We start from the raw sequence: 24,797 nt of genomic DNA, 5'->3' as shown, positions 1-24,797 counted from the left end.
CTCAAGCTCCAAACGACCAACTCTTTAAGGTATATACCTTCATCAATCATGCTGCCTAAATACACGCTGTGTTGATCCATCAAACCACCGCTAAATGTGCATGTCTTCAACTGTGACCCGGTCTCCCACCTGTATGGTCGGCCACTGCTCCTCTGCGGTTCTCCTGATGGTACTCGGCTCGTGCCGCATGTGGCATCCAAAGTACACTTTCCCGTCAAATCTCCTCGTTTTGGCCAAGGTAGAGTACGGCTCCTGTCGTTTCTCCCCGGTCTGCTGGTCCACACATACCATCTGGCAACGTCGGCACGCACCGAGCAACTTGAAATCCTGAGAACCTATCCGAATAGACCGCCATGTGTCTTCAGCAAACGGGTGCTCCTCGTCATCTTGTCCGCTTGGTCCAAAGACAATGTTGGCACGGAACGACGCTTCATCAACTCTGCCACTGCCCCTTGCCTCAATCCCCTTATTGAGTGCGGCAACACTCGCACTCTGAATCATCAAAATAGGACTTTCGTTTGACAGAAGTATCTTTCCGTGGTGCTGTACCTCGCTATCCGAATCAGGAGGAGATGGTATATCAGGAAATGAACCGGGTAGTCTCTGATGGGTATTCGCCTGCTGGTACTGTTGGATCCTGGCCTTCGAAGACCGACTACCTGAGCCTTTCCCGCCAGCAGGGAAGCGAGCCAAGGTACACGGTATGCCCAAAGCTTCGGAGAAGAAGCTGTTGATCCTCTGAGACTTGTAGTAATGAGTTGATATAGACTCGCCACAGACGCGAGACGAGATTTGCCGCGGGTTGTCCTCGAATAGATCCGGATTAAGTGACAAGGGCACTTCGGCCGAACCTAGTTGAGGGGTCCCTCTGCAGGAAATCCGCAGAGTACCTTGTTCAAAATCCAACTCAGGCTTCAACAGAGCCATCTGCGGGTAGCGCTTCTGGCTGAGAGCCTGGCCAGAGCCACGATGCACCAGACACCACTCTCTATCCCACGCCAAACCCTCTCGCTTCACCTCCCAGCGCACCCCGGGCGGGATTTCGAAAGGCCCACAGCTCTTTATAGGAAAGACGGAGAGGCTTTTTACCTGGAGACCACGTGATGAAGCATGCAAGGTCGTCCGGATCGTCGGGTTCGGGGGCTCATCCTCGATAAAGAAATCCTTCAGAAAGTCCAAGAAGCGAGTGACATCCGATGCAGTACTCATGGCCCCGAAGCTAACTCGAATAACGCCACTTGGTTTGCCGTCCGTGAGATCGCTGTCCGTGCCGCAACGAAGGCCCGCCGAGAAGTTGCGCTTCATCTCCCACGGCTGGAGACACAGGGCGGATGCAAGGCCACCAGGGCTACACATGCCTCCGGTTCGGACGTGCATCTGCTTCAAAGTCGCAATCTTGTCGAATTCGGCAAGACTTAGCCATGCCCCAGCGATATTCCTTAAGTTGAAAGACACAATCGGTCCAAAGTCCGCACCATTCCCTGCTTCGCCATACACCTTGCATAGAGGGTTTCCGTTTCCGTGCTCCAATGCATGGAGGCCATTGACGAGTTGTTTTCTTAGTCGACTCGTATGAGAGGACACTTGAGCCATGGACCCGTAGAGTACTTGGTGGGTGTCGATGGCTGCCTCCACTGAGATAATGTTGTGGAAAGGGAGTGTGCCATCTTCCAGACGTTCGTGGAGGAGATCCATTTTGGGCGCGTGCCATTGTTCCTTTCCAGTGATAACCATGTCCACGGTTCCCCCTCCAAAGTACTTTCTTCGAGAAAAGACGGATCCAGCCGCCAGGCGAACGATGAGAACACCCACGTCAGGAAACCCGAATAGTTTGTACAGACTTAAGACTGTGAAATCAGGGGCGCGGTCATGGTCACTGAGATCGAGTGGCGATGTTGCGGCCAGGGACGCCGCATCGAGGAGAGTATAAGTTCGAGACTGACTGGCAGGAGAGCAGTCTCTGATGTCTCTGGCCCATGTGAGAGGATATCGTTTCCCGTCAAAATGGGACTGAGCAGTGAACGCCACGAGTGTATCCGGAGTGTCCGCGCAATCATCAAATAACGACGCGCCCCCCTGAAGAAGCTGTTCAGCGTCTTCGTCATCAAAGCAGCGAGCATGTTGAGCTTCTTCGCGAACACCAACGAGGCTGGTATGACACGCCTGGTGATGGGCAAAGTTGAATCCACCGGGCAATGATCTCATGCCTTCCGACACAAGTTTGACGCCAGCTGTAGTGTTGGAGACGAAGACCAGATCGTATTCACTCGGATCAGCGTTGAATAAGGTAAGGAGCCGTGACCGCACATTTTCGATGCGGTCGGCTGAACGCTGCGATGGGCCAGAGGCAGAATGTGGATTTCCATAGAGGTTCAAGATCATGTCTTGCGCAAAGGTCTCCATGAAAGACTTTGCCGGCAGGGTAGTTCCCGCATGATCAAGGTATGTGGCATCTGGGGCGCTGTCAGTGAACAGGACCAGTACGTGCATGCATCACATACCCTGCAGCATGGGGTATTCGATCTTGCGCATGCGTTCAATACCCTCATCGTACTCGTCGGCCTGCCTCCAGGGGAAATCTACCTCCATCTTGCCGTTTTTTCTGACAGGTTGTTTGCTCAGCGCCCTTTAAGAACGGCGTCAAGTGTTTGGGTAGAGATGGACTTTGGTGATGAAACGACTGCTCATATGTCGTAGGATCGTCGTGCCTGTGAAGTACGAACCACAGGTACCTTTGATGTAACCTTCATCTCGGATATTGAGAGAGACAAAGCATATCGAAGCGAAGAGGACAGCGATGACTGGGCCATAGAGACGTGATGCAGGTGCTCATCCTCTCTTATCATAGGTGAGGTACTCGTGGTCTCGGTTTAGTCCGGCGAGACGGAGATCGCCACCTTCCATTCCCGCCCTAGGCAGTGGTCAGCCACTCTCATTGGCTGACGCGAGTAGTTCATGCACTGTGCACTAGCATCTCAAGGTGGCTGTCAGAGGTGAACAGAGTTAGATGAGTGGGGCCTATACAGTATTGATGATTGGGCGCGCGTCGCACCAATTGAGCTCCGCGCGCACTGTGCCAGAGGTGCAGGCCGGAGCTGACGACCCTACACGCATCCGCGCGACTTCGCATCGGCAGCAGCTCCGGCTCCAGTTCAGCTTCCTTCGCCCTCGCAACAACGCTGGCCGTTTTCTCGCAGCGCTTCAATTGATCAACGGCCCTGGTCTGCCCCGTTTGCTCGTTCGAGCTGCATCATCCTTCAGAATGTTCGTTCAACTATTTCTTCTCTACTGCTCATCGACACCTCTGCCCAACCTCCCCTAGCTCGCGGTTCTTCATTGCAGCTTCCTATGCTGCGGACCGTCGATCCCGATGCACCACGTCTCCGTCCCGTTTCTCACGATGTTGCCATTCAGATCTCTTTTCTTGTGGGATTGCCCGAGGGCGACTCCCAGTTACCTCTCACTCACTTCTGCTTCTTGATCTACTTTGCCTCGCGCAGCACAGCCACCAACTCTTTTGTCACCTTTGCTTAAACGTACCTCTGACAATCTTCAAGACGTCAAACCGCTCAGATCCACTGCATCAAGTGTCGGTTGTCGTTGTGCAGTTTTCGCTTGATGGATTGACCGTCCCTGTCTGCCAACATGGACTCGTACTCCTCGTATCGCGATTCGGCGCGCTCGCCTCGCCCGCGCGATGACTCCCGCGACAGAACTCGCGACGACAGAGGGGATTCTTACTATCGTGGGCGATCGCCAGGTTTGTCAGCCTCTTTCCGAATTCAAGGCTCGCTCCTAACCTATTCAAGGCCACGACCGCCGCGAGCGACGTCGTTCCAGATCACCCGTCCCGAACATTGACAGATACGAACCGCGCCCGAGGCGCGACGACCGTGATCGCGATGACCGCCGTCGTAGCCCGCCAGCGATCGACCGTTACGTTCCCGGGCAAGACAGCGGAGCACCCGCTGTGCTGCACAACCCGGTTGTCGATCCCTCAAAGCTCCCGTATCAGGTCGGATTCTCTTACTTCAGCGAATGGTGGAGAATGAATGAGAAAATCAAGGAAGATAAAGAACGAGCGCGGACTGGACGCCGTCGCGAGGCAGAACGGCCTCGCGGACCCAAGGAAGCCCAAGAGGAACGGGAAAGGGAGAAGGCCAAGATCCAGGCAGCGTACGATGCGTACAAGGAAGAATTGCAGGCCAAGATGGCTCGCACCTTTGTATCCGAGCACAAGGGTGAGCAGTGGTTCAAGGAGCGCTACGTCGCGGAAGTGAGGGATCCTTTCCGCGCGAGGCTCAACGAGATGCGCAAAGGCTCGTATGCGCAATGGGAACATGCTCTTGACGCTGGTGTGCTCGATGACCTCACCCTTGAGGGTCTGACGAAGAACGAGAATGGCGTAGCCGCGACAGACAAAGAAGAGGGTGAAACTCACGATGTCCTTGGAGTAGGCGACCTGGTCCCTACCACCAGCGCGGATGTGAGGGACGAGGCACAGCTACAACCTGCATTGCTCATCAAGACCATTGCTCCTCATGTGAGCCGGGCAAACCTGGAGTCTTTCTGCAAGGAACATCTTGGCGAAGAGGAAGGAGGTTTCAAATGGCTGTCATTGTCCGACCCCAACCCAAGCAAACGGTACCACCGCATCGGCTGGGTGATGCTGCACCCTGGCTCAGATGCGGAGATGTCAACCGATCGCGTCGACCCGAAGGACGAAGACAGAGATGGCGATGAGCCGATAAGATCGCCCCAGCCATCGCCCCAGCCTGTCAGCACAGCCGAGAAGGGTCTGCAGGCCATCAATGGCAAGACGGTCAAGGACGAGCAGCGAGGTGACTTTGTGTGTCACGTTGGGATCCACAACCCGCCGAGCAACCCGAGAAAGAAGGCTTTGTGGGACTTGTTCTCGGCGCCAGAACGGATCGACCGCGACCTCGAGTTGATCCGCCGGCTTGTGAACCACTTTGAGGATTCCTTTGGGACGGATTTCCAGGCCATCGTCAAGGTCGAGGAGCGTGTCGAGAACATGAGGAATGAGGGCCGCCTGCAGCCGCCCGCACTTCCGACGACCAAGAAGGCGGCCAAGCATGAACCCGAGAATGATGAAATGCTCGACGCCGAGGCAGGCGCCGTTGACGAAGAGGAGGAGGAAGAGGGCGCCATTGAGGACGAAGACGCCGTGGACGACGAGGAGCTTCTTGCCAAGAAGAAGCAGTTGGACATGCTGATCGAGTACCTTCGACGCGTCTTCAACTTCTGCTTCTTCTGCGTGTTCGAGAGCGATTCAGTCCATGAGCTGACCCGCAAGTGCCCAGCTGGCCATCTCCGTCGACCGCGCTCGACACTGTCCCCTACTGCTCGTGAGGTAGCCCGCGCCAGCGCTCTCGGAGAACCGTTCCCCGAGAAGAAGCGCGTCGACAAGGTCGAAGAGGGCGAGATTGACAGTCCAGAGGGAGAGCGAAAGCCCCGAGGCGCGACGAGTAAAGCTGAGCAGCAGCTGCTTCGAGCTTACAATTGGGTCAAGACTTTTGAAGACAAGGTGATGCAGATCATTGACCCCGCGTCAGCCGACCTCCGGAAGCTTGGTGGTCGGCCAACGGAAGAAGCCGTGGAGGAAGAGATGCTCAAGCACGTCAAGCAGGAGGATGAGCACAAGTTCAGGTGCAAAGTGCCTGAGTGCACCAAGTTGTTCAAGGAAGAGCACTTTTGGAAGAAGCACGTCGAGAAGCGACACTCTGTTTGGCTTGATGGCCTGAGAGAAGAGGTGTGTAGACAACGCGACATGGTCAAAGATGCAGATGCTAACGAGGTCCTGATAGTTTGACCAGGTTAACGCCTACGTGCTGGACCCTGCGCACATTGCCCCGTCGCGAACAGACGCCAACAGTAACGGCCACTTCCCGCAGCCGAATGGACAAGGCATGGCCGGCACACCGAGGGGTTTCAATCTCTCCAACTTCTCCATGAACGGTATGATGCCGAACCTTCCCCTACCTGGGGCCAACTTTGGTCAATTCCTCGCGGGGATGCAGCCTGGTGGCTTCAATGGCATGGGCGACGACCGATCAGGGGGCCCTATGCGTCGCGGGGGCATGCAGAGCAACCGCGGCCAATTCAGATCTGGACCTTACGATCGTCGTGGAGGGCGGTTTGACCCTGGACGTCGCCCCGGTGGCTCGCGCTGGGGGGACGGCGCTGGCGCTGCTGCCGGTGGCCCCCAGGAGGCTGTCCAAGGGCGCAGCCTGAAGAGCTACGAGGACTTGGACCACGTGGCAGGAGGTGGCAGCGGCGAGCTCAACTACTAGCTTGTGAGGCTGTATGTGTTGTAAAGGTGCTGCTGTCCCATTTAGAAAAAAAAGATATCAAGGAACGGAGACGCGGTGGCTTGCTTAATCTGCTTAAGGCGTTCAGGTGGGTTAATGGGGTGGCTGTACAGAATGGGAACGAATGACAGATTGGAACTCTAGTTAAGAAATTTGGTCACATAGCTACAATTATCAATCGCAGCTTAAGAACATGCCTGTTTCTGAGGTTCTCACGTGGTGGAACTGAACTGAAGCGTTCAGACATGTAAGTACCGTATTCACTCGGCAAAGTCGCTAGCGCTGGTGTCACTTAGCTAGGCAATATTCTTGCCAGGGGTGGTACCCCTGTCGAACAACAATCACAGCCTGTGAGCATTAATGTAAGGCCTGAGAGCTACATAGAACCATAGAAGGTCTGCACCTTCACAACAATGTGCTTTGTCGAGGACTCGAGCCTTAAGTAGCCGCTCATAGACAACCAATCAGAGCTCCCGATAAGGCGGCCCGCGTCCCCACACCCCGCTATCCATCCGGCCGCCTATCTGTGACATTTTTTCCTCTCCCACTGCCAGCCAGAATCTGAATCCCGATCGTCTTTGAAGATTTCTGCTATTGGCATTCAGCTATTGCTTCGTCTGTCCATTGCGCGAACAGCTGGCCGGAGAGGGCTCCAAACCGACAATATGGGCATGCTAGCAGAGACAAAGAGGTAAATTGACCGTCGGGATCGACCCAGACAGCCGCTGATTGCTCAACAGCCGGCGCAAGCTCAACCACGACCCCAACAACACAAAATGGTCGCGCGACACGACGACATTTGGCCAGAAGATCCTCCGCTCGCAAGGCTGGCAGCCGGGCGAGTACCTCGGCGTGCAGGATGCAGCACACTCCGAATTCCACACCGCCGCCAACGCCTCCTACATTCGCGTCTCGCTCAAAGATGACATGAAGGGTCTCGGGTTCGACAAGCGCAAGGAGGACGAAGTCACGGGATTGAACGAGTTCTCGGACCTACTGAGCCGCTTGAATGGCAAGAGCACCAAGAGCGTGGAGCAGGAAAAGGCCAAGAGGCTGGAGGTGAAGATGAACGCGTACGTGCAGCATCGGTACGGGGCTATGCGCTTCGTGAGGGGCGGGCTCTTGGTTGGAGACGAGCTGAAGAAGGACGATGAGAACGAAGCGACCTCCGAGACCGTGGATTCTGACGAAGGTTCGTCTGAAGCGGACGAGGTGCCCGAGCAGAAGAAGCAGGAAGAGGTGGCCCCATCGTCGAAGAAGCGCAAAGCAACGGATGACGACGAGGAGGACCCTTCGTCGTCGTCATCGTCATCGGAAGAAGAGGAGAGTCGAAAGAAGAGGCGCAAGAAGGAGAAGAAGGAGAAAGCCAAATCGAAGAAGGATAAGCACGAGAAGAGCAAGTCCAAAAAGTCATCTGCCTCGCCCACCGACACAGACGACGAAGACGAGGCAAAGAAGGCCAAGCGTGCCCGGAAGGAAGAGAAGCGCGCGAAGAAGGAGCTCAAACGGGCGAAGAAGGAGGAAAAGAAGTTGAAGAAGCAGAGGCGCAAGGAGGGGGCCGAAAGCGAAGCTTCCGAGTCTGTTGCTACGACAGCCACCGCTACTCCTGTGGTGTCTGGAGCGTCAACGCCACGGAGCAACAATCCTCACCACGTGCGGTCGCGGTTCCTGGCGGCGAAGAGAGAGGCGTTGATGGATCAAAAGGCGTTGGATAAGGTATGCTTATTTTTCACCCCCGCGTTCATATTGCGCGCCTTTACTGACTTGTGGCAGATCTGGATGGTCAAGACTTGATGTTACCTATATGTACGGCTGATTGGAAAGGCACGATAGAAACGGCACTGGATCCACTGGATACAATATTGTGGGTGTGCATTTACTCAAGGAGTTTGAAGCGTTCATCTGGGTTCCATCTACATAGATTGCATTTACATCTGTGTTGCTCACGTCTGTTTGATCCCGGCGAGTGCAGCCAATATCGCCGTGTTATCACAGCCCTTGGCTGTGGAGTTTAGGTATAGTAGTGCTTATATGCTCTAAGCATTGCCCGATATTGTCACCACTCCTGACATTGATATTTTCTACTAGGTAGTAGCCAAGACACCTGCACTAGCGACTTTGTCGAGTGAGTACGGTATTGTGGTCGTGGCTCGCTGGGATCTGCATTGAGCGCTTCATCGAGGCTCTCCCGTCGATGATTAGACAGCGCATAGAGATTTTTTTTCGATGATTGTAATATGAGAGCTGCTAACCAATGCTGGAATTACTTGTATTGTGAATACCTAGTGATCTTTATTAGTTGTGGCAAGCACATCAGTCAGAGAGTACAGATAATCCTGCGGCCAGTTCGGCTTCGGGGAGAGTGCGACTGCAACGTGTGAGCTGAAATTCGCACTCACCACCAATTTCCAGCCCTGTCCGAGCTAATAATGACGGCCCCAACCAAATCACGTCGGCCTAGGTATATATATAATGGTGCGTCCTCACTGCCACCTAAACGCCCGTCTCTTTTCATCATCCATATCCGCACTCTGCCTTTTGGCTACATCAAGTTCTCGTCTCCCCTAGGCGAACTTGATGACCTCCATCATGAATCTCCTCCCTTGAACAAGCGCGTAACAAGCGCCACTGCAGCACGCATTGGCCGCACATCGATCTCATCATCCGGCACACCTGCCATTCACACCTGCAACGATCTGCGACATTCCACTGACACGCAGCATCCTATGCGCAGGTGCATTCCGCTCTTGTTGTGATAGCCTTCCCAGGTAATGCTGGTCGAGGGCTATCGCGCGTTTTCGCCAGAGCGAGACCCCCGAACGACTCGCCCGATTGTCAACATGACACCAACACACTCCGACTCTTAACGCCTCGTCGCCCTTTCGATGTGGCCTGTGCTACATCCTGACGTATCGACGATGAGCGACCGACGCACTCGTGCCGACTGCGACGACTTGTCCTGGGCAGGACATTAAAAGGCCCAGTCGGTGTCGACGTGGTTTGGGTTCTCCCACCTCGACAACCAAGGCTGGCCAGCATCTGTAATCGGGACAGTGCTGGACCAAGGAGTCCTGGGCATGACTGTGAAAAGGCCCGGTAGCCGTGGGTGAGCAGACGTCGCTTCCCACGCAATCAGAGTGGCGAGACTGTAGTGTCAGCCACATCGGACGCCGTCGATTACGGACTGTACGACGTGCAAACTTCTTCGGGCCGTCAGAGACACGGGCTGAAATAGGTGCCTTTGATGACAGATGCATCATCAAAGGCAGATCTAAGTGAATTGATTGGTTTAGACAATTCACTGAATTCGCCTGGCAATAGGGAACTTCCCTTGTCCCCGAAAAGGACAGACATAGAGAAATGTCGTGCCTATGCCAGTACCGAACATTATTTCGTACTGGTGGTTAAAACTGTTGAGCATATTTAGTAGATGCTCCACGGTGGGTTCCCGTTTCCAGGTTATTGCGAGTGGCCCGAGTTGCCCGCCTTGGGTGAGGATCCCAGGAGGACTCTTTCTGAAGAGGATAAGCGTGATAGTGTGAGCAACTTCCATGCTCACTGCCCCGGAGCCAGCGTCTCGGACTAGGCCGAGGAGAGTCATTTGGTCGAGTAGGCACTCGACAGCTATGTGCCTGGGATGCGGCGGAAGGTATTCATCTTCCTGAAAGACTGCGGCTGTTCGCGCAGCGCGCAGGAGATGAACGCCACCTCAGGATAACGGGATGGTCACGCCTCCCGGCGAGCTTTGCGGAATCAAGTTTCGCAGTGTTCGGTCCTGTCACTGGGCAATAACATCACTGGAAACAGGCCCCATTTCCCGACAAGAGGAAATTGGATGTGGTATTTGATTTGGCTGGAGGGACGCTTGAACTCTTTATCATATGATAGTCAGATTCGTGAATACAAGTCCTGCCTTTCCTATCTTGGTTGTCGCCGCGTGATGTATGGGTGTGCGAACGACACTGACTGTGAAGCCCTGGTAGTCGTACTACCGCATATGAAAGTTGGATCAATGTACCGGTAGGTCAATTTTCGCAACGATCTTTCCACATGGCTCACAGTCACAACATGTTGGCTGCACATACCTCCGTAGAACAGGTAACAAATCATTCTTGGTTCCGGCATGAAAGCCTCGCTAGCTTGGTGCTTGCTATAATGCATACCCAAACGCCGTCATTCCATAATGTACATGATGCTTCCCTTCCATATTTCATGTCCTCTCACTCTTCCTCACTTTGCATTACGGCCGAAGTTGCTGAAGCACGGTTAGTATCACAACGGACCACCGAACGCAGCGATACATACTTGTGGAAGAATGTTCCAAAGAGACCTGGCTTGGGCGCTTGGTCGGACAATGACTGTCGACGAGCAATGTTAGCCTCACTGCTGCGCTTCTGGTTCTGCAGACCCTCAAAGGCAGGCATGAGACCCGAACTCTAAGATTTGTCAGATACGGTACATCTCACTTGGAGAATGGGGAAAAACTAACACGACGACGACCGCCAGTGCTGGTCTGGGCGTTGGTGGGCGGGCTCTGGGATGGTTCAGACATGTTGTCGTGTTTGGTGGAAGACGTTGTCTTTGGGGAGGATTTGGCAGTGATTCAGATGTTGAAGTTCAGGGTTCTGGAGGGTGGAGGGGAAAAGGAAGTTGCCGGTGATGGTGGGTTGCTTTCCGATATATATGTTCCCCGAACAGTATGCTTCTCCTCATTGACGGGTAAGGGCTAGTGACACCCCCCTCCCACCATGACGTTCTTGAAGGGAGGAGGGCCATCATCTTATTCATTGGGGGAGATCTATCCCACTGTGGAATGCGGTGGTCCAGCGTCATCATAAGCTGTGCTTTCTCCGTTGAGAGCAGATGGCTGGGTACAGCCTTGTCCTGATTCATAGCTCTACAAGGCCTATGCGAGCTCCCTGGGACAAACAACAGCGCCAGAAGTGCAGCTCAGATACGGCATTGACAATGGCAATGCTCAAGGTCGTCCTGTCGGCACCGATATCACCTCGACTGGTCTATCTGGACAGTTCAGTGACCATCACATTCCCATGCCGCACCGTTTGCAGGGGACACACCCCACCTCTAGCCCTGATAATCAGGAACTGAGGCATTGGCTTCGATCGCAGCACCAGTACTCCATGCTGCATGCATATAGCGAATATTATTCCGCTACTGCGTTCATGACAAGGTTCAGGTGGTGCGGCAGGGCAGAATCGAGAACCGTCGATCCCCAGTGTGTGGACTCTGTGGAGTGCGTGGAGGACGTCATCTGGCGGGCTTTAGCGTCATTACGGCTAGCTAAGCTACGAGACGCTCAATGTCCGGGGGGGCAGGTGATTAATGGTTCTGGATGTCTATCGCAAAGTGATTCGGGGTAATACCCGTGAAAGCTTCTTTTGTCGAGGTGATGGATGAGCAGCCCCTCCCATCCAGCGCCAGTCAATAGACTCAATCTTATGCACCACTGCACACGCAGGGACTCGACTGGCCCACCCGCTTTGCTTGGCTACAGTAGCATCCTTCTGACACTAGAACGCAGGGAAGCCATGCGAATTGGAGAATTCCGAGTCAGAACCACACCGTCGATATGCAAGCCCTCGTTTTGGCGATCCAGGTTGAGAAGTGGTGACGCATCAAAGATCCTGATGCTGGAGTTGCACCAATGTCTCTGGCGATCGGTGCTAGCCATCGGGGCATGGTCCCGGCGGACGGATCGGCCGTTGTGGAGAAAGCCTGGAGACAGCCGTGGACCCCTGTTCCGGTCCTGGGCACGGGCTTGGCAGGCCTAATCGTAAAGCAACAGCAGTAATGCGTGAACTGAGCGAATGCTGGGCCTGTCCCTTGCGAGGTGAGGTGACTCATTAGACTGGGAGACATCGTAATTCGTGATGCATTGAGTTTTGGTCTATCCCCTCCTCTACTACCCCGTCATGTATCCTATTCCTTCTCCAGCCGCACAGCGGGGTTCCTCTCGATGAAGTTGAGGTCCACCTTGTGGCCCAGTAGCTCGCGGATGTTGGAGATCTTGTACTTGATCATCGTCGGCCTCTCCAGACTCAGACCCCAGCCAAAGACACGCATGTCCTTGGGGAGGCCCATGGACTCCAGCATCTCCGGCCTGAACATGCCACTGTTGCCGATCTCGACCAGCTTGCCCAGCCCCTTGTGGTAACTGAAGATCTCCATGCTGGGTTCGGTGTACGGGTTGTAGGCTGGCTTGAACTTGAGGTCGGTGATGCCCATCTTGGTGAAGAAGACCTCCATGAACTCCATGAGACCGCCCAGGGTCAAGCCGTAGTCGGCGATGACACCCTCAACCTGGTGGAACTCGGCCAAATGCGTAGCGTCGACAGTCTCGTTGCGGAAGACGCGATCGATCGAGAAGTACCGCGCGGGTGGTGGCCGCCCATCAGGCCCCTTTTTAGACGCCAACTTGTACAGCATAGCTGTCGAAATGGATGTAGTATGTGTGCGCAGCACGAGCTTGAGTGACTCATCTGCCGACCAGGGGTACTTGTAGCCAATTGAGCCAAACTTGCCATCCTGGTGTACCTCCTTGACATTGTTCCAGTACTGTTCCGTGTCCTGACCCTCCACCTCGGCGCGCGGCCTGTCGGCCACTTTGGGGTCTGAAATGTAGAACGTATCCTGCATATCACGCGCGGGATGTTGTTGCGGTACAAACAGCGCGTCAAAGTTCCAGAAGCCGGTCTCGACAAACTTGTTGGTAGGCATCTCCTCGAAACCCATCTCAAAGAAGATCTGTCGGAACTCGTGTCGGACCTTGTTCAGGGGATGCAAAGCGCCGGCGTGCTGTTCCGATCCGAGGGCATTGAAGTTGTAGGGCTTGAACTTGGTATCTTTCCACGACCCTGAGCTCAGCATCTCAAAGGTCAGGTCTGTCTCCTCCTTCTCAATCTCCAAGGCGAACTTGGGGCCCTTGTCCACCGTGAAGCTGATGACCTTTTGCATCTTGACAAGCTTGCGCTTCTTCAGCTCGCTCACCTGCTTGGGCTCGGCCGTGCGGGTCTTTTTGATCTCCAGCAGCTGCGCCCGCGTGGTATCCTGGATCGAGTCGACGGTAGCCACAAGCTTGCCCTCCTTACCCTTGGTAATCCACTTGTCCTTGAATCCGACCTTCTGACCGGCGCTGACCACATTCTTGTCGCCAATGGCCTGCTGCAGTTCCTGGACCGACAGCCCCTCCACCGCCTGGCGAAGTGCCTCGAAGACGCGAGATTCGTGGCTGCCGTGTTCAATGATTTGCTCGGCCTCGGGCTCCAGTACGACCTCCTCTCGTGTCTGTGTCTCGTAGGTGATCATGGACCTCGAGCCCAGTCGGTCCAGCGCGGCTTTGGCATCTTGTGAGGGAACGGATGGGAAGGCTTCGGAGGTGACAATGGGACTTTGTTGCGAGAGTTTCTGCAGGATCTGGGTCGTCAGATCCCCCGTCGGCACCGAGCTGGCAGTCGTCATTTTCGCTGTGATGTCGAGCTACGCCCGTGGCATGCCAGTTGCTCAAAACTGGTCGGGGTCCAAGTCAATGTCTCTGAGTCACCTCTTTGTGATCGCCAACCCTCCGATTCTCGTGGAGGGGAAATTTGGCAGCTTCGCATCTGCATGGCGGGGTGCCCTGCATCGGCTTGGTGATTCTTCCGTTCCGTGTGAGTACGTACCTGGAGCTGAGGGACGTACTCCGTGAAGGGTGGACCCCGGTGTGATTAGCCTCGCCGCGACCAACCGTCGCTGGCGGCTGATTGCGTCGACCTCGACCTTCCGACAAGTACTTGTAAACAGCGAACGATGAACACCGTTCGTCGAGTGTAATAGGCGTGACAGTTTCAGCCTGGCGCAACAATACAACAAATCACCGCGAATGGTCTTGGGTCATTGATGTCGCCTGCGTTGTGCAGACCTCCTTCCCATGTTGACAGAACATGAGCACAGGCGACTATGAGCGATGATGCCCCATCAAGCTCTGCGGCGCCGACACGAGACAGCGGCGATGCTATTCCAGGCGCGAACGAGTCTCCCGCCACTGGTGGCCAGAGACTGCGCGATGGTCGCCGACAGACGAAGAAGAAGAAGAAGAACCGGAAGAAGCGCAACGAGGGTCTCAGGAAGAAGCTGGATTTCATAACGGATCTACTCAAGGGGCTGGACACGTTGGTCTTCGCCGAACTGAGTGCGTTATACTACATGGAGTAGGTTGAGCCAAACATCTCATACTCGACGCTTGTGCTAATCAGTGACGCAGATGCTCCTTCTTCCGACTTCTGATCCGTGGCGCCGCGCAATTGATGTACCTGTCGCCAAAAGACGAGACTATCCCATTTCACATGCCAGCGAGTCGCCTCCACGTCGTCCTCCTTCTTCTCTCCAATATCTGGTGTACATTGGTACATGCGTTCAGCGCCGTGCCGCAAGCGAAGGAGTATCACAGAGGGTATATGCATGGCGGCATGATCGTAGACTTTGTTGGGCAGAAACCGCCTGCGTACAGGGCGTACTACCTGCTTGCCGATCTGCTACTTCTTTTGCTGCAGTTTCTCATGCTCGCTGTTCATACAGAGCGTGAGAAGCTGCGAGTATTGCTCAAGACGTTTCGTCCACTTGCTTCGGAAGCTACACTTGCATCAGCGACGACAACGACAACCGCTCGCACGATTGAGGAGTTGGACGCAGAGGAAAGGGGCATGCCGGCGACGGATGCCGGCCATGGGGACGCTACCGACGACATCGAACTGCAGCCTCTGTCCAGGTCATCGCACGACTTGCGAAGGACGGGTACGGGTGACTCCAATCAAGAAGTTGGAACATCGCGAGGTCGCACAGCGGACATACTCGATTCGGGCAACGCTACAATTGGCGAGTACCATATTATTCAGTGTGTAAAGGTCGCGGCCACCGAGACGGAAAGGTCGACGGCGCAGTCCCTGCAAAGTATAGGCTACCGGGCTACCCTGGCCGCTATAGACGCGAGGCGTAGGGGCGTTCCTGTACAAAGGCGGGTGTCAACCAGCACGAATGGAGCATAGATGAATGGACGGAAGAGAGGCAGGCATACTAGGGCGTTTTGTGGAAAATACGTTGTACTCTTTATCGCATTCAATGCTTCCCACTCAAGCCATTTTCCTACCAACATTGCCAACGCCAGTTCCCTTGACGGATATTAGGATATCATCGGTTTCGTCCTCCACATCGCGTAGACCCCACGTGCTTGCTCCGAACGTTCGCAAGTCTCGTGCCAAGCCAACCATCTCTTCACTCCCCAGGACTTCACGTCCTATTCGTAACCGGCCAACGTCCTCTGAGCCCATGGCCATCAACACGAGTATAGTGTTCGCTGCTACCGGGCTGACACATCCACCCTTGGAAATGGTCTCTAGCAGTTGATATGCGCACCTCTTGCCAATGTCTTCCGGGACCTCGCCTCCACTCGGTGGCACGACCACGTCGGCCGAATAAATCACACCTAGAGCGCTCGACTCGGCCACTAGGCTCAGCCCGTACCCAATACCCAGCCTTCGTTTGCTGCCCGTCTTGTCCCCTGTAGCAACCAGCGGCGCTTGATCGTACTGTGCGGCGATGTGAACGTCGGATACAAAAGGGTTCAGAATCTCCCTCGCCGAGTGAATCATTCTCGCGTTGTTGGACGCGGACACACCAGTTGAGTAGGCTACACCTCGTATCCTCTTTATCCTCCCAGGGCTTCGGTTGAGGTGTAGTGTCTTTGGTAACCGAACCTGGCTCGCAAACCGTAGTTCCACCACACCACCGCCGCCCTTTCCCTGTGGACCTGCGCATGACCTTTGCAATACCCGAATCTCGATGCGGGCGGGTGGGATGCCGAAGAGGGCAAAGAGAGGGAGGATGGCGGATCGGAAGGTGTCGACGGAAGGATCGCCTGTTTCGGTGGATGATGTGATGACGCCCGAGCCGGAGAAGCGGACGTTCATGTGTGATTTCGAGAAGGGTGCGAGGAGACAGAGCGGCAAGAGGAAGTAGGTCACTCCACGCGCGCAATTGTGTGGGAGTAGATGCTCAATGACATCGCCTTCCGTCGCGCCTTGCCCCGGTATTGTCCCCGTAATCAATCCGGGGTGATATGTCATGGTCGTACCGGTGTAGGAGATCTGCATGGAGGAGCCATTGGTGATGGCCTCGAGCAGGCGCAAGAAGGAGACCTCATGGGGCGCGAGGCCAGGGTTCGTTGGGGAGGAACTGCGGATCTTGGAGATGTGAACGGGTCGGCCAGTCAACGTCGAGAGAACGAGGCGCTGGGCAAAGGCCCGATGGCCTGTGAATCGCAGGTACTCGGGCGCTGAAGTCGACATTTTGGCTGCGAATATGTGCGCGTAGGCGATGCGACCACCTCGCCTGCTAAACGTTGGTAGGAAAAAAAGGTCTTTCTGCCAAGTCAGCCTTGGAGGCAGGAGCTCGTAAGGCAGGCGGTCAAGGGAGCTCCACCAAAAAGTCAAAGGTCATTGCTTATCGATAAGACCCAGCTTGCAAGATCTTGGACATGCGTGACGCGCTCCTGAGTCCTGACCCTGGATCATCAATCGCTTACATTGCTTCTTATAGATTTCTTTCCCTTTGTTTCCGGACATACATGGCCCAGTGTAAATAAAATGTCAGGCAGACCGTCGCTGCTGAATCTACGGAATGGCAGCGACAAGATCTGCCAAACCTGCCTCATAGGTCTACGTCGACAACGAGCCCCGCGAACGCAACCATGGATCGCCCAGTTTTCTGCGCAATCGACTACGCCCCAGGGTCGAAGAGCGCGGATGCAGGTCCAGAAGAGGCGATCTTCTTTCCCGAAGAAGCCTACACCTCTCGACCGGGAACCACTGCAACCTCAGGAGCCAGAGCTCGAGCTTCCTGCTCTCGACGATACAGTCCCAGCTGCACAAGATTATTCTGTAGAGTTCTATGAGCAGGATGGCAACCGACGGGCAAAGCTAAAAGGCGACGAGAACTTTGTGCAAAGCTTGAGTGGCGAGGATGCTACACCCATGAAGCATGCCATGTACGACATTCGGAGATCGCTCGGCACGGACAGGGAGAGGGCTGCCTTGGACCAGGTCATGTCCCAACTTGGCACGACGTGGGACAACTTGCGAACCTCTGAGGACGTGAAGAAGGCGGAGGAGACTCTCGACAAATACGGTGAACGCCTTGACAAGCAAATCGAAGAGGTGCTGGGCCACATGGACGAGGAGTTTCAGGAGGCCGTCACTGGCCATCTCAGCATGCTGGTGCCCAGCTTGAGAGGCCGCGTTCCGACGAAACCACGCACGCCTATACCGGAAGTTCCAGAGACGTCCTATACAATGAACCAGCGGAAAAAGGTCTCCAGGCTGAACGCCACCATGCGTCGTATTACCAAGGAGCTGAACTTCACCAACGCAAATATCGATGCGAAGCAGGTATCAGCCGTCTTTAGAGCATATCACGCTGCGCGCAAGTCCCTGGAGCAGAGCTGGGACAGCGTGCCCTTACCCGTCTGGGACTTCTTGTGGAAAGTCTTCTCCGCCGACGAAAAGGAGAATCCCAGCCGGCTGAGTCATGTCGCGCTGTTGGCCCGGGACATGGGCGAAGCCAAGGTGGCGCTCAGTCCTTCGCAACAGCTACTGACGATCGAGGCCGTGTTTGTGGATGGCTGGAATGCAAAGGCTTTGGAGAACTGGAAGCGCTGCATACCGTCCTTGGGAGATGCCTCTTCAGAGTCGTTCCAGCAGTTCTGGGAGCTGGGTGTCCGCATGTACTGCCGGTCAGGAGATATGGATGAAGCACAGCGTGCCTTGAGCAAGCTCCTCGACAGAGACTCTGACCCGCGCATCCTGATGCCGATCATCCGTGCTCGCTCTGAGCGAGCTGCGCCTGGGGATTTTGAAGCTGCGTGGATAGCGTACCGGCAGATGAGAGAGCTACTCGGTCAGAACATGAAACTCAGCGACTACGACGACATCATCTCCTGCTTCCTGACGACGAACCAGACCGAGAACGCCCTATACGCCTTTGTCGACATGATGAGTGACGGCCAGATCGACCTCAAGAAGCAAAAGTACATGCCTTCTGTCGTCGCGAACAAGTTCTTCGTCGGCAAGTGGCTCAAGCGTCTGATCGGGGCGGGCGATCTGGACGGAGCGCACAGCGTCGTCAACTTTATGCTCGACAAAGGTGTTCAGGCTGCGCCGGTCCAGCTTAACGGGCTGATCGGCGCGTGGCAACGATCCGGCGGCGCCGAGAACATGGAGAAGGCGGACAAGATGGCCTGGTCCATGATCCAAGCGCGCATCGACTTTGTGAGAGCCAGAAAAGACGGCACTTTCAGCTTCCGGCCCACCAAGGGTCCGGCTTCGATGCCATCCGCGACCCTCGAAACCTTTTCGGTGCTTGCCGAGAATTACCGCATCCGCGGTCTTCACGCAGGGATGGAGAAACTCTGGGACGCTTTCCAGGACGCGGAAATCAGCCCCGATGCATTCATGATGAATCAACTACTCGAGTCCTGTATCAGGGCCGGTCAAGTGGAGGAAGCTCAGGGTCTGTACCAGGCTCTAGTTCTGGAGCGCGGCCTACAGCCTGACCCTTACACTTTCAGTGCCCTCTGGAAGACACTGGACATCAACCAAGCAATTTCCAACCATGAGGAGGTTAACGTGGAGGGTATCCGCGCCGCGCGGGACCTCTTTGCTGAGATGGCGCGATGGCTGCCAGTGTTCCCACCCGAGGGCATGGATGGCCAGCTAGCTCGCAAAATCCTCCACACCTTCCGCCGCCTGAAAGACAACACTGGCTTCCTCGTGGCGCTGACATCGATGCGAAAGCTGTTCAACTTCCTGCCACCCGAGACACTCACACTAGAGCTCGTCATGGGTACGATGCGTCTCATCTGGGATTCCCCCTTGCAGAAGAGGAAGATTATGGCTGCCAAACGCGACATGGACCGTGAGCTCGCGGAATGGGCTGGTGGTGACGAGACGAAACTCGCCGGCGAGGGGAGAGGCGTGGCCTTGTATGAGTACGTGCACAGAAAGCATTGGCCCAAGGAAGGGTCGCAGGAAGAGATGGGCAAAGCTTTCGTGGAAGCCGCGAAAGAAATGGGCGTGTACGATGGGCTCATGTCTACTCAGGACTAGAGGGAGCTGTATGAAGTATTGTATCATATGCGAGACGTGGCATTGGATCATGTGCCAATACATAGACAAGGGAGCGAGGATCTAGGGGCGTTGGATATTCAATTGACTGTACATTAGCATGCAATGGGTTTGAGTATTGAGCCTATGCGAGGTCCATGTCCCCTACTACCTCGTCCTCGACCTTTGTGCGTCCTGTGCGCTGCGAGATCCAGTCCTCTATCGTCTTGAGCGCGCCGCCGCCGCCCTCGATCTCAATTTCGTTCTCGTGGTCGGCGGGCTTGCCAAGGATGGTGCCTTGGAACTTTCCATCGTCCGTTTTGTTATGCCGTTTCTTCAGAGCTAGTCTCGGTTAGTCGTCCAGCTTTGGTTCGTGCCCTCTATGATATACAGGCCACTTACCACTCAGATAGTCCATTTCGTCAGACTCCATGTCCCCTTTGGCAAAGTCCATGATCTCCTTCATGCGATCACCGCTGAACCAATTGACAAATTCCTCGACGCCTCGTAGGTCCTCCTCGCCCCTCCATTCCTGCTCAGCGAGCGACTTTTCCGGTAGCATGGCGCCCAGGTCCTGAAGCGCAAGGCGCACTTCGACAATGCTATAGTCGCCTGCGTCGCCATGATTGTGAACCGCATGCCCGGCCGTCTTCTCGCACAGGAGGGACAGGTAGCGCGCCGCAAGATCCGTGATGGCGTCGAGCACTGCAGGCGAGGTGCCGTGATATCCTGTCGCGCGAAGGATCTGGAGTATAGAGGGTCGAAGGAACGCGTGAAATAGCGTAGTCGGGGACGGCATCTTGGACGTGGTCTGTTCGTTGCGTTGATGGGTGGGTTTCGCAGGTTCAGACTCGGGAGCGTCCTGTGGTTGATGGAACGATGGATTGATGAAGCATCTTCAAGTGACTGGGGCAGCGCGACGAGGAGCCCGGCTCACCCGGTCAAGCTTGGTTGATTAATGTCTTGGTGAATGGAAAGAAGCGCTGATGAGTTGTTGAAGCTCAGGGCTCAGGGTCTCCAACTCGAAAGGCTGCGAACCGTGTGCGCGCACACAGTGTTGTCTGATTATACACTGTGCTGTCCAAGAAGACGGAAGACCTCATGCGGTGGTCAACTATCCGACGTCCCCATAACATTCACATCAAGACACTCTCTCCTCTATCATACATGCATCTTCTCGAATTCCGCCTCCAAAGCAGCATCCTTGGCAATGCCGCTGTAATGATTGATCCAGTTCAGGACTTCCCGGTGCCACACCAATGAGTTCTCTGGCTTCAAAACCCACTGCGAATCTGCTGTCAGTATGTGCATAGTACGGTACTGTCAGACATAAATATCCGCCGGAACTTACATGGTTCTCGTCAGGGAACATCAAAAGTTTGCTGGGCACTTTGCGCGCCTGCAAGACATTGAACATGGCCAACCCCTCCGATATGGGCAGACGATAGTCGAGTTCGCTGTGGATGATGAGCGTGGGCGTCTGCCATTGACCAGTATGATTGGCAGGGTCCCATTTCTCATATGCCTTCCTATTGTCCCACAACGTGCCGCCAAAGTCGTGTTCGGTGAAGAAGAGCTCTTCGGTAGCCCACTGGTTCAGTGTCGAGAAAATGCCGTCGTGGCAGACGAGGGCCTTGAACTTGCGGCCAAGGTCATGCCCTTGTATCCAATCTGCAACAGTCAGTATGACGCCGATACTACAATAGGCAGTGGGACGTACTGATCATATATCCTCCATACGACCCTCCCAAGGCAACTGCGTTCTTGGTGTCAACGTAGCTGACCTCTTTCTCTAGATGATCGAAGCATTTCACGAGATCCTCGTACGGAGTTCCGCCCCAATTCTCCGTGATCGCATCGACATGATCCTGGCCGTAACCCGTGCTGCCCGTCGGATTGGGGCACACCACGACGTAGCCTTGCTCCGCGAACACGGCAGGGTTCCATCGAGTGCTCCAGTCGTCCATCCACGCTGACTGCGGGCCACCGTGGATCAGAAAAGCCAATGGATAAGTCTTTGACTTGTCAAAGTTTGAAGGGGTCATGACGAGGGCGTGGACGTCGTAGCCCGCAGCGCCCTTGTACCAAAGCTCCGAGCACTGATCTCTGCTGAGCCCGAAAGACTTTCCACGCTTGGAGCTCGAGGATAGTTCCCGCACCGATCCGTCTTGCGTGTTCAGGATCGAGTAACAAGAATTCTCGATCCGCGACCTGGAGGTGACCAGGAGCGTTGACGTGTCTCCCAAGAACTTGGCGTCCGACACACTGCCCTGTTGGAAGAGGGCTTTCGACTTGCCCTCCTTCAGCGATCGCGCCGACAGCTCCCACAGTGATACGCGTCCGTGCCTCTCGGCTGCGACGATCACCTGATCGTCTTTGCCCCAGACTACCGAGTCTGGCCGCCATTGCGCAGTTTCCTTTGACTCTGCAAACTCCTCAACGGAGTCCAAGTCGGAGATGTTTGTGACGACGAGTAGCCTTGGCCTGTCTGCTTCATACTGGTCCGACTTCATGCGGGTGAAGGCCACCTTCTTACCATCTCGAGAGAATACTGGTGACATGCTATAGCCCCGCAGGCCCTGCGTCTTGATCATCTGAGGCCCCTTGCCCTTGGAGGCAGCACCGTTTTCTAAGGGGATGTAGTACAGGTCGGATTTGGTGTATCTTGCAGGGTTCAACTTTGGGTCCTTGGCTACAAAGACGATGCCATCTTTGGAAATGTCAAAGTCGCCAGTGCCGCCAAAGGGCGGAATAGGACTGCTGAGGCCAGTGTTGGCCAGCAGGTTGGTCAGTCCTGGGCTCTCAAACGCCCACTTCCCATCCCGCTTGGCCAGCTCGCCAAACCACAGCGAGTTCTCGTTCTCGGACGCCCAGGTATCCCAGTGTCGGACAAAGAGAGACGTGTAGATTTTGGCAGAAGAGTGTTTCTTCGGCTCGGCAGCTGGCCAGTAAAGCTCGCCCTTGGGGGTCGTCGGAGCTGAGCAGCAGAAGTACACGTTGCCATTATCCAGTCTCTTCGCTTTGGCATTGGCAAGACTACCAGCAAAGAACTGGACCATCTCTGCGGATCTGCAACTGTCAGTCGTGCACTCATGGTGCATTCGAAGCGAGTTGCATACTCAGCTGCCTGGAAAACATTCTGATTCACCAAAGCAGTACAGCCACGCTCATTCGGCTTGAAATAGGTGATTTCCTCCTCGCCAATCCAGACTGGGTCGTAGGCTGAAGCATCCTCGGACACCAAGTGAGAGTGGCCATCAGGAATGCTCAGCACCCGGATCTGGGAAGTCTTGCTGTGGCTTGTAAAGTCGTACGTTGAGACCTGCGAGCGTCAATACATCTATCTATGTTATGCAGACAGCCATCAAAGCGCTGGACATGACCGATTACTGACCGTGTAAAGTAGCAGCTTTCCTGAAGCATTGGGGATGCCTGGAGACCGTCGAGGTGCCGAAAGCATCACCTCTGGGGTGAAATGGGATGCTTGGATGGTCATGCTGAATGGAGATGCGTCCGCGTACGCGTGCCACAAATAGAAGTCGACGAGACTGCCGCTTTAGGCAATCGTAATGCAAGAATCAGGATGAGCCGGGATCTGTCCTCGCATCGACCCTAGCTTAAGGTAAGCTTAGCGTGAGAAGACCGACAGGCACCGATTGAGGAGCGGAAGGAAGGCAAAGCTCTTTGCAATTTGAGAGCGAGCGTATCCTCAATCTTATAAGAAGAGGAGGAGAAGTGTCCTGCCGTCAAGCCCGAGATCTTTTGGCAAATGACATATATACTTTGTCCCATTCCTATCTTCCCCTCTTCGCGAGCGCCGTCGACTCGAACAACACCCCCTCTTGCAACAGCATCTTCCCCTCCTTTCTGGACTTGAAGAGACGCCAACAGAGGGGGTTTTCTAGCTCAAGTTGTCCGACCCCGCACAATGATTGCCTCATGGGGACTTTTGGATGGGGGAGGGGCCTCAAGCAGAACCTTGTATTGTTGATAGTGGTTCCCAAGATACAGTATACGGCGATCTTGGTTTGCTGGCTTTCTTTGGGTTTAGCCGTTTGTGTGCATGCATCATCTCTCTTGCCTTGATATCAAGGTTGGTTCCCAGGGTACAATTCCAGCTCACATGCTCGCACGGACATATTGCTTGCTTGTTCGGTGACCCTGTGTGTTGTCCTCTCGTACCCAGACGGGCAAAATTAGCCCTGATGTGCATGCGCAGCATCGAAATGCACACATCCCGCGCAGTTGTCTGTCGTGCCACGACGATACACCTATTACAAAATCCCATGAACGCCATTGTCCTTCCTAGACCCCCGATCCAGAACGCCGAAACCAGACGCTCGAAAAGCATGCCACCTCAGCAGGATACGGTGCTGCTGTGTTTCTGAGAGATAGCCATCCCCATCCGCAAGGTTGGTCGAAACTGAGAATGTAGTCACTGGGATATGCACCTGCGATACCAGCTGTCTGGTGGCCGATCACCAGGATCCCTCGTGCCATCCTCCACTGTGGCCCCATGCCTGTCCGCATTCACCGCCTCTCGTCCTTGTGGTTCGACGGAGAGGTTGCTGGGCAAGTCCGGCACGGAGCTCTACTTCCTGGATGCGCCAAGGTTGACCCTCTTCTTCGCCGGTGGCACGTCTGCTTCGCTGTCTTCTGCCTCGGCCGCCTTCTTCTTCTTCTTGCTGTTTCCGCCTCCCGTCGTTGGCGTGGCTGTTCCGCTAAACGAGCCGGACACGGGTGTGGGAGCGTGTGAGGCTGGCGTCGATCCCGGCGTGCCGTCCTAGACCTTTATTAGTACAGTCGCGTTCCAAAGGGTTTCCAGGCGTACGGTATTTGGCTTGTATGAGATGGAGGACCTGGAGAACACACGGTTCTGCTCCAGAGGGCCGGTTTTCCGTCTTTGGGCTGCCGCGCCGCTTTGCCCCTTCATGTAATTATCAAAGCCCGTAATGATGTTTCCGCTCGGCGTGCTCTCTAGATAGATGGCTTCTTTCTGTGCGATCGCTTCCTCGATTTGTTGCTGCGCACAAGTCAGCGGCTGTCGTTGCGTCGCAACAGGTCAAACAGGAGGGGTACCCACGAGTTGCCGCTCCGTCCTCCTACGACGCTCGGTCATCTCGCGAACTCTCTGGAGGCATTTCTTGTATTCCGCCATCGTCGCAGGGGAGTCTTCGGCGGCTGCTGGAACGGCGTTCGTCGTCGCAGGCGTGGCTGCGGAAGCCTGTTGTTGTTGCTGCTGCTTGTCGGCCATCTCGGCCACCGGAGGGGATTTGACGCGCAGTTTCGCTTGCAGTTTCGGGAATATGAGCAC

At 55.1% G+C, this 24,797-nt stretch overlaps 11 protein-coding genes across 11 annotated transcripts; 4 read left to right on the top strand and 7 right to left on the bottom strand.

Moving 5' to 3' along the window:
• Nucleotides 1–90: 90 nt before the first annotated feature.
• Nucleotides 91–2,589, bottom strand: F5Z01DRAFT_617040 (MOSC N-terminal beta barrel domain-containing protein; the record flags this gene model as incomplete). Its single annotated transcript, XM_046260952.1, has 2 exons — nucleotides 91–2,453; nucleotides 2,502–2,589. 2 exons carry the CDS (start codon nucleotides 2,587–2,589, stop codon nucleotides 91–93), a joined length of 2,451 nt encoding a protein of 816 aa, XP_046120967.1.
• A 567-nt stretch (nucleotides 2,590–3,156) lies between these two features.
• Nucleotides 3,157–6,526, top strand: F5Z01DRAFT_647488 (uncharacterized protein). The gene is made up of 4 exons (XM_046262984.1): nucleotides 3,157–3,264; nucleotides 3,558–3,760; nucleotides 3,810–5,773; nucleotides 5,829–6,526. Exons 2-4 carry the CDS (start codon nucleotides 3,646–3,648, stop codon nucleotides 6,312–6,314), a joined length of 2,565 nt encoding a protein of 854 aa, XP_046120966.1. The 5' UTR covers nucleotides 3,157–3,264; nucleotides 3,558–3,645; the 3' UTR covers nucleotides 6,315–6,526.
• Nucleotides 6,527–6,997: 471 nt separating this feature from the next.
• On the top strand, nucleotides 6,998–8,126 carry F5Z01DRAFT_671489 (protein PXR1; the record flags this gene model as incomplete). Its single annotated transcript, XM_046264704.1, has 3 exons — nucleotides 6,998–7,023; nucleotides 7,073–8,048; nucleotides 8,106–8,126. The coding sequence occupies 3 exons, from the start codon at nucleotides 6,998–7,000 to the stop codon at nucleotides 8,124–8,126; spliced, it is 1,023 nt and encodes a 340-aa protein (XP_046120965.1).
• A 2,436-nt stretch (nucleotides 8,127–10,562) lies between these two features.
• F5Z01DRAFT_671488 (uncharacterized protein) lies at nucleotides 10,563–10,884 on the bottom strand (the record flags this gene model as incomplete). The annotated part of the gene is made up of 3 exons (XM_046264703.1): nucleotides 10,563–10,587; nucleotides 10,638–10,768; nucleotides 10,822–10,884. The coding sequence occupies 3 exons, from the start codon at nucleotides 10,882–10,884 to the stop codon at nucleotides 10,563–10,565; spliced, it is 219 nt and encodes a 72-aa protein (XP_046120964.1).
• A 1,314-nt stretch (nucleotides 10,885–12,198) lies between these two features.
• Nucleotides 12,199–14,040, bottom strand: F5Z01DRAFT_448354 (tRNA synthetases class II core domain (F)-domain-containing protein). Its single transcript, XM_046259820.1, has one exon. The coding sequence runs from the start codon at nucleotides 13,809–13,811 to the stop codon at nucleotides 12,273–12,275; it is 1,539 nt and encodes a 512-aa protein (XP_046120963.1). The 5' UTR covers nucleotides 13,812–14,040; the 3' UTR covers nucleotides 12,199–12,272.
• A 37-nt stretch (nucleotides 14,041–14,077) lies between these two features.
• F5Z01DRAFT_747904 (uncharacterized protein) lies at nucleotides 14,078–15,426 on the top strand. Its single transcript, XM_046266975.1, has 2 exons — nucleotides 14,078–14,539; nucleotides 14,593–15,426. Exons 1-2 carry the CDS (start codon nucleotides 14,289–14,291, stop codon nucleotides 15,371–15,373), a joined length of 1,032 nt encoding a protein of 343 aa, XP_046120962.1. The 5' UTR covers nucleotides 14,078–14,288; the 3' UTR covers nucleotides 15,374–15,426.
• Nucleotides 15,427–16,838, bottom strand: F5Z01DRAFT_647481 (RNA 3'-terminal phosphate cyclase/enolpyruvate transferase). Its single transcript, XM_046262983.1, has one exon. The coding sequence runs from the start codon at nucleotides 16,670–16,672 to the stop codon at nucleotides 15,458–15,460; it is 1,215 nt and encodes a 404-aa protein (XP_046120961.1). The 5' UTR covers nucleotides 16,673–16,838; the 3' UTR covers nucleotides 15,427–15,457.
• F5Z01DRAFT_647480 (uncharacterized protein) lies at nucleotides 16,839–19,610 on the top strand. The gene has a single exon (XM_046262982.1). It carries the CDS (start codon nucleotides 16,970–16,972, stop codon nucleotides 19,484–19,486), a length of 2,517 nt encoding a protein of 838 aa, XP_046120960.1. The 5' UTR covers nucleotides 16,839–16,969; the 3' UTR covers nucleotides 19,487–19,610.
• Nucleotides 19,611–19,628: 18 nt separating this feature from the next.
• On the bottom strand, nucleotides 19,629–20,282 carry F5Z01DRAFT_671483 (uncharacterized protein; the record flags this gene model as incomplete). The annotated part of the gene is made up of 2 exons (XM_046264702.1): nucleotides 19,629–19,825; nucleotides 19,886–20,282. The coding sequence occupies 2 exons, from the start codon at nucleotides 20,280–20,282 to the stop codon at nucleotides 19,629–19,631; spliced, it is 594 nt and encodes a 197-aa protein (XP_046120959.1).
• A 209-nt stretch (nucleotides 20,283–20,491) lies between these two features.
• On the bottom strand, nucleotides 20,492–23,207 carry F5Z01DRAFT_448125 (Alpha/Beta hydrolase protein). The gene is made up of 5 exons (XM_046259819.1): nucleotides 22,878–23,207; nucleotides 22,603–22,805; nucleotides 21,204–22,552; nucleotides 20,835–21,154; nucleotides 20,492–20,767 (listed from the first exon to the last, which is right to left on the bottom strand). Exons 1-5 carry the CDS (start codon nucleotides 22,977–22,979, stop codon nucleotides 20,645–20,647), a joined length of 2,097 nt encoding a protein of 698 aa, XP_046120958.1. The 5' UTR covers nucleotides 22,980–23,207; the 3' UTR covers nucleotides 20,492–20,644.
• Nucleotides 23,208–24,074: 867 nt separating this feature from the next.
• F5Z01DRAFT_633808 (histone acetyltransferase subunit NuA4) lies at nucleotides 24,075–24,737 on the bottom strand (the record flags this gene model as incomplete). The annotated part of the gene is made up of 3 exons (XM_046261991.1): nucleotides 24,075–24,266; nucleotides 24,315–24,524; nucleotides 24,567–24,737. The coding sequence occupies 3 exons, from the start codon at nucleotides 24,735–24,737 to the stop codon at nucleotides 24,075–24,077; spliced, it is 573 nt and encodes a 190-aa protein (XP_046120957.1).
• Between the last annotated feature and the right edge of the window lie 60 nt (nucleotides 24,738–24,797).

This window comes from Emericellopsis atlantica, assembly GCF_019669845.1.
Source record: "Emericellopsis atlantica unplaced genomic scaffold F5Z01scaffold_5, whole genome shotgun sequence".
NCBI classification, from domain to species: Eukaryota; Fungi; Ascomycota; class Sordariomycetes; order Hypocreales; family Bionectriaceae; genus Emericellopsis; species Emericellopsis atlantica.
Note: the sequence above shows the minus strand (reverse complement) of the source record. Positions and strands in the feature narration are given on the sequence as shown.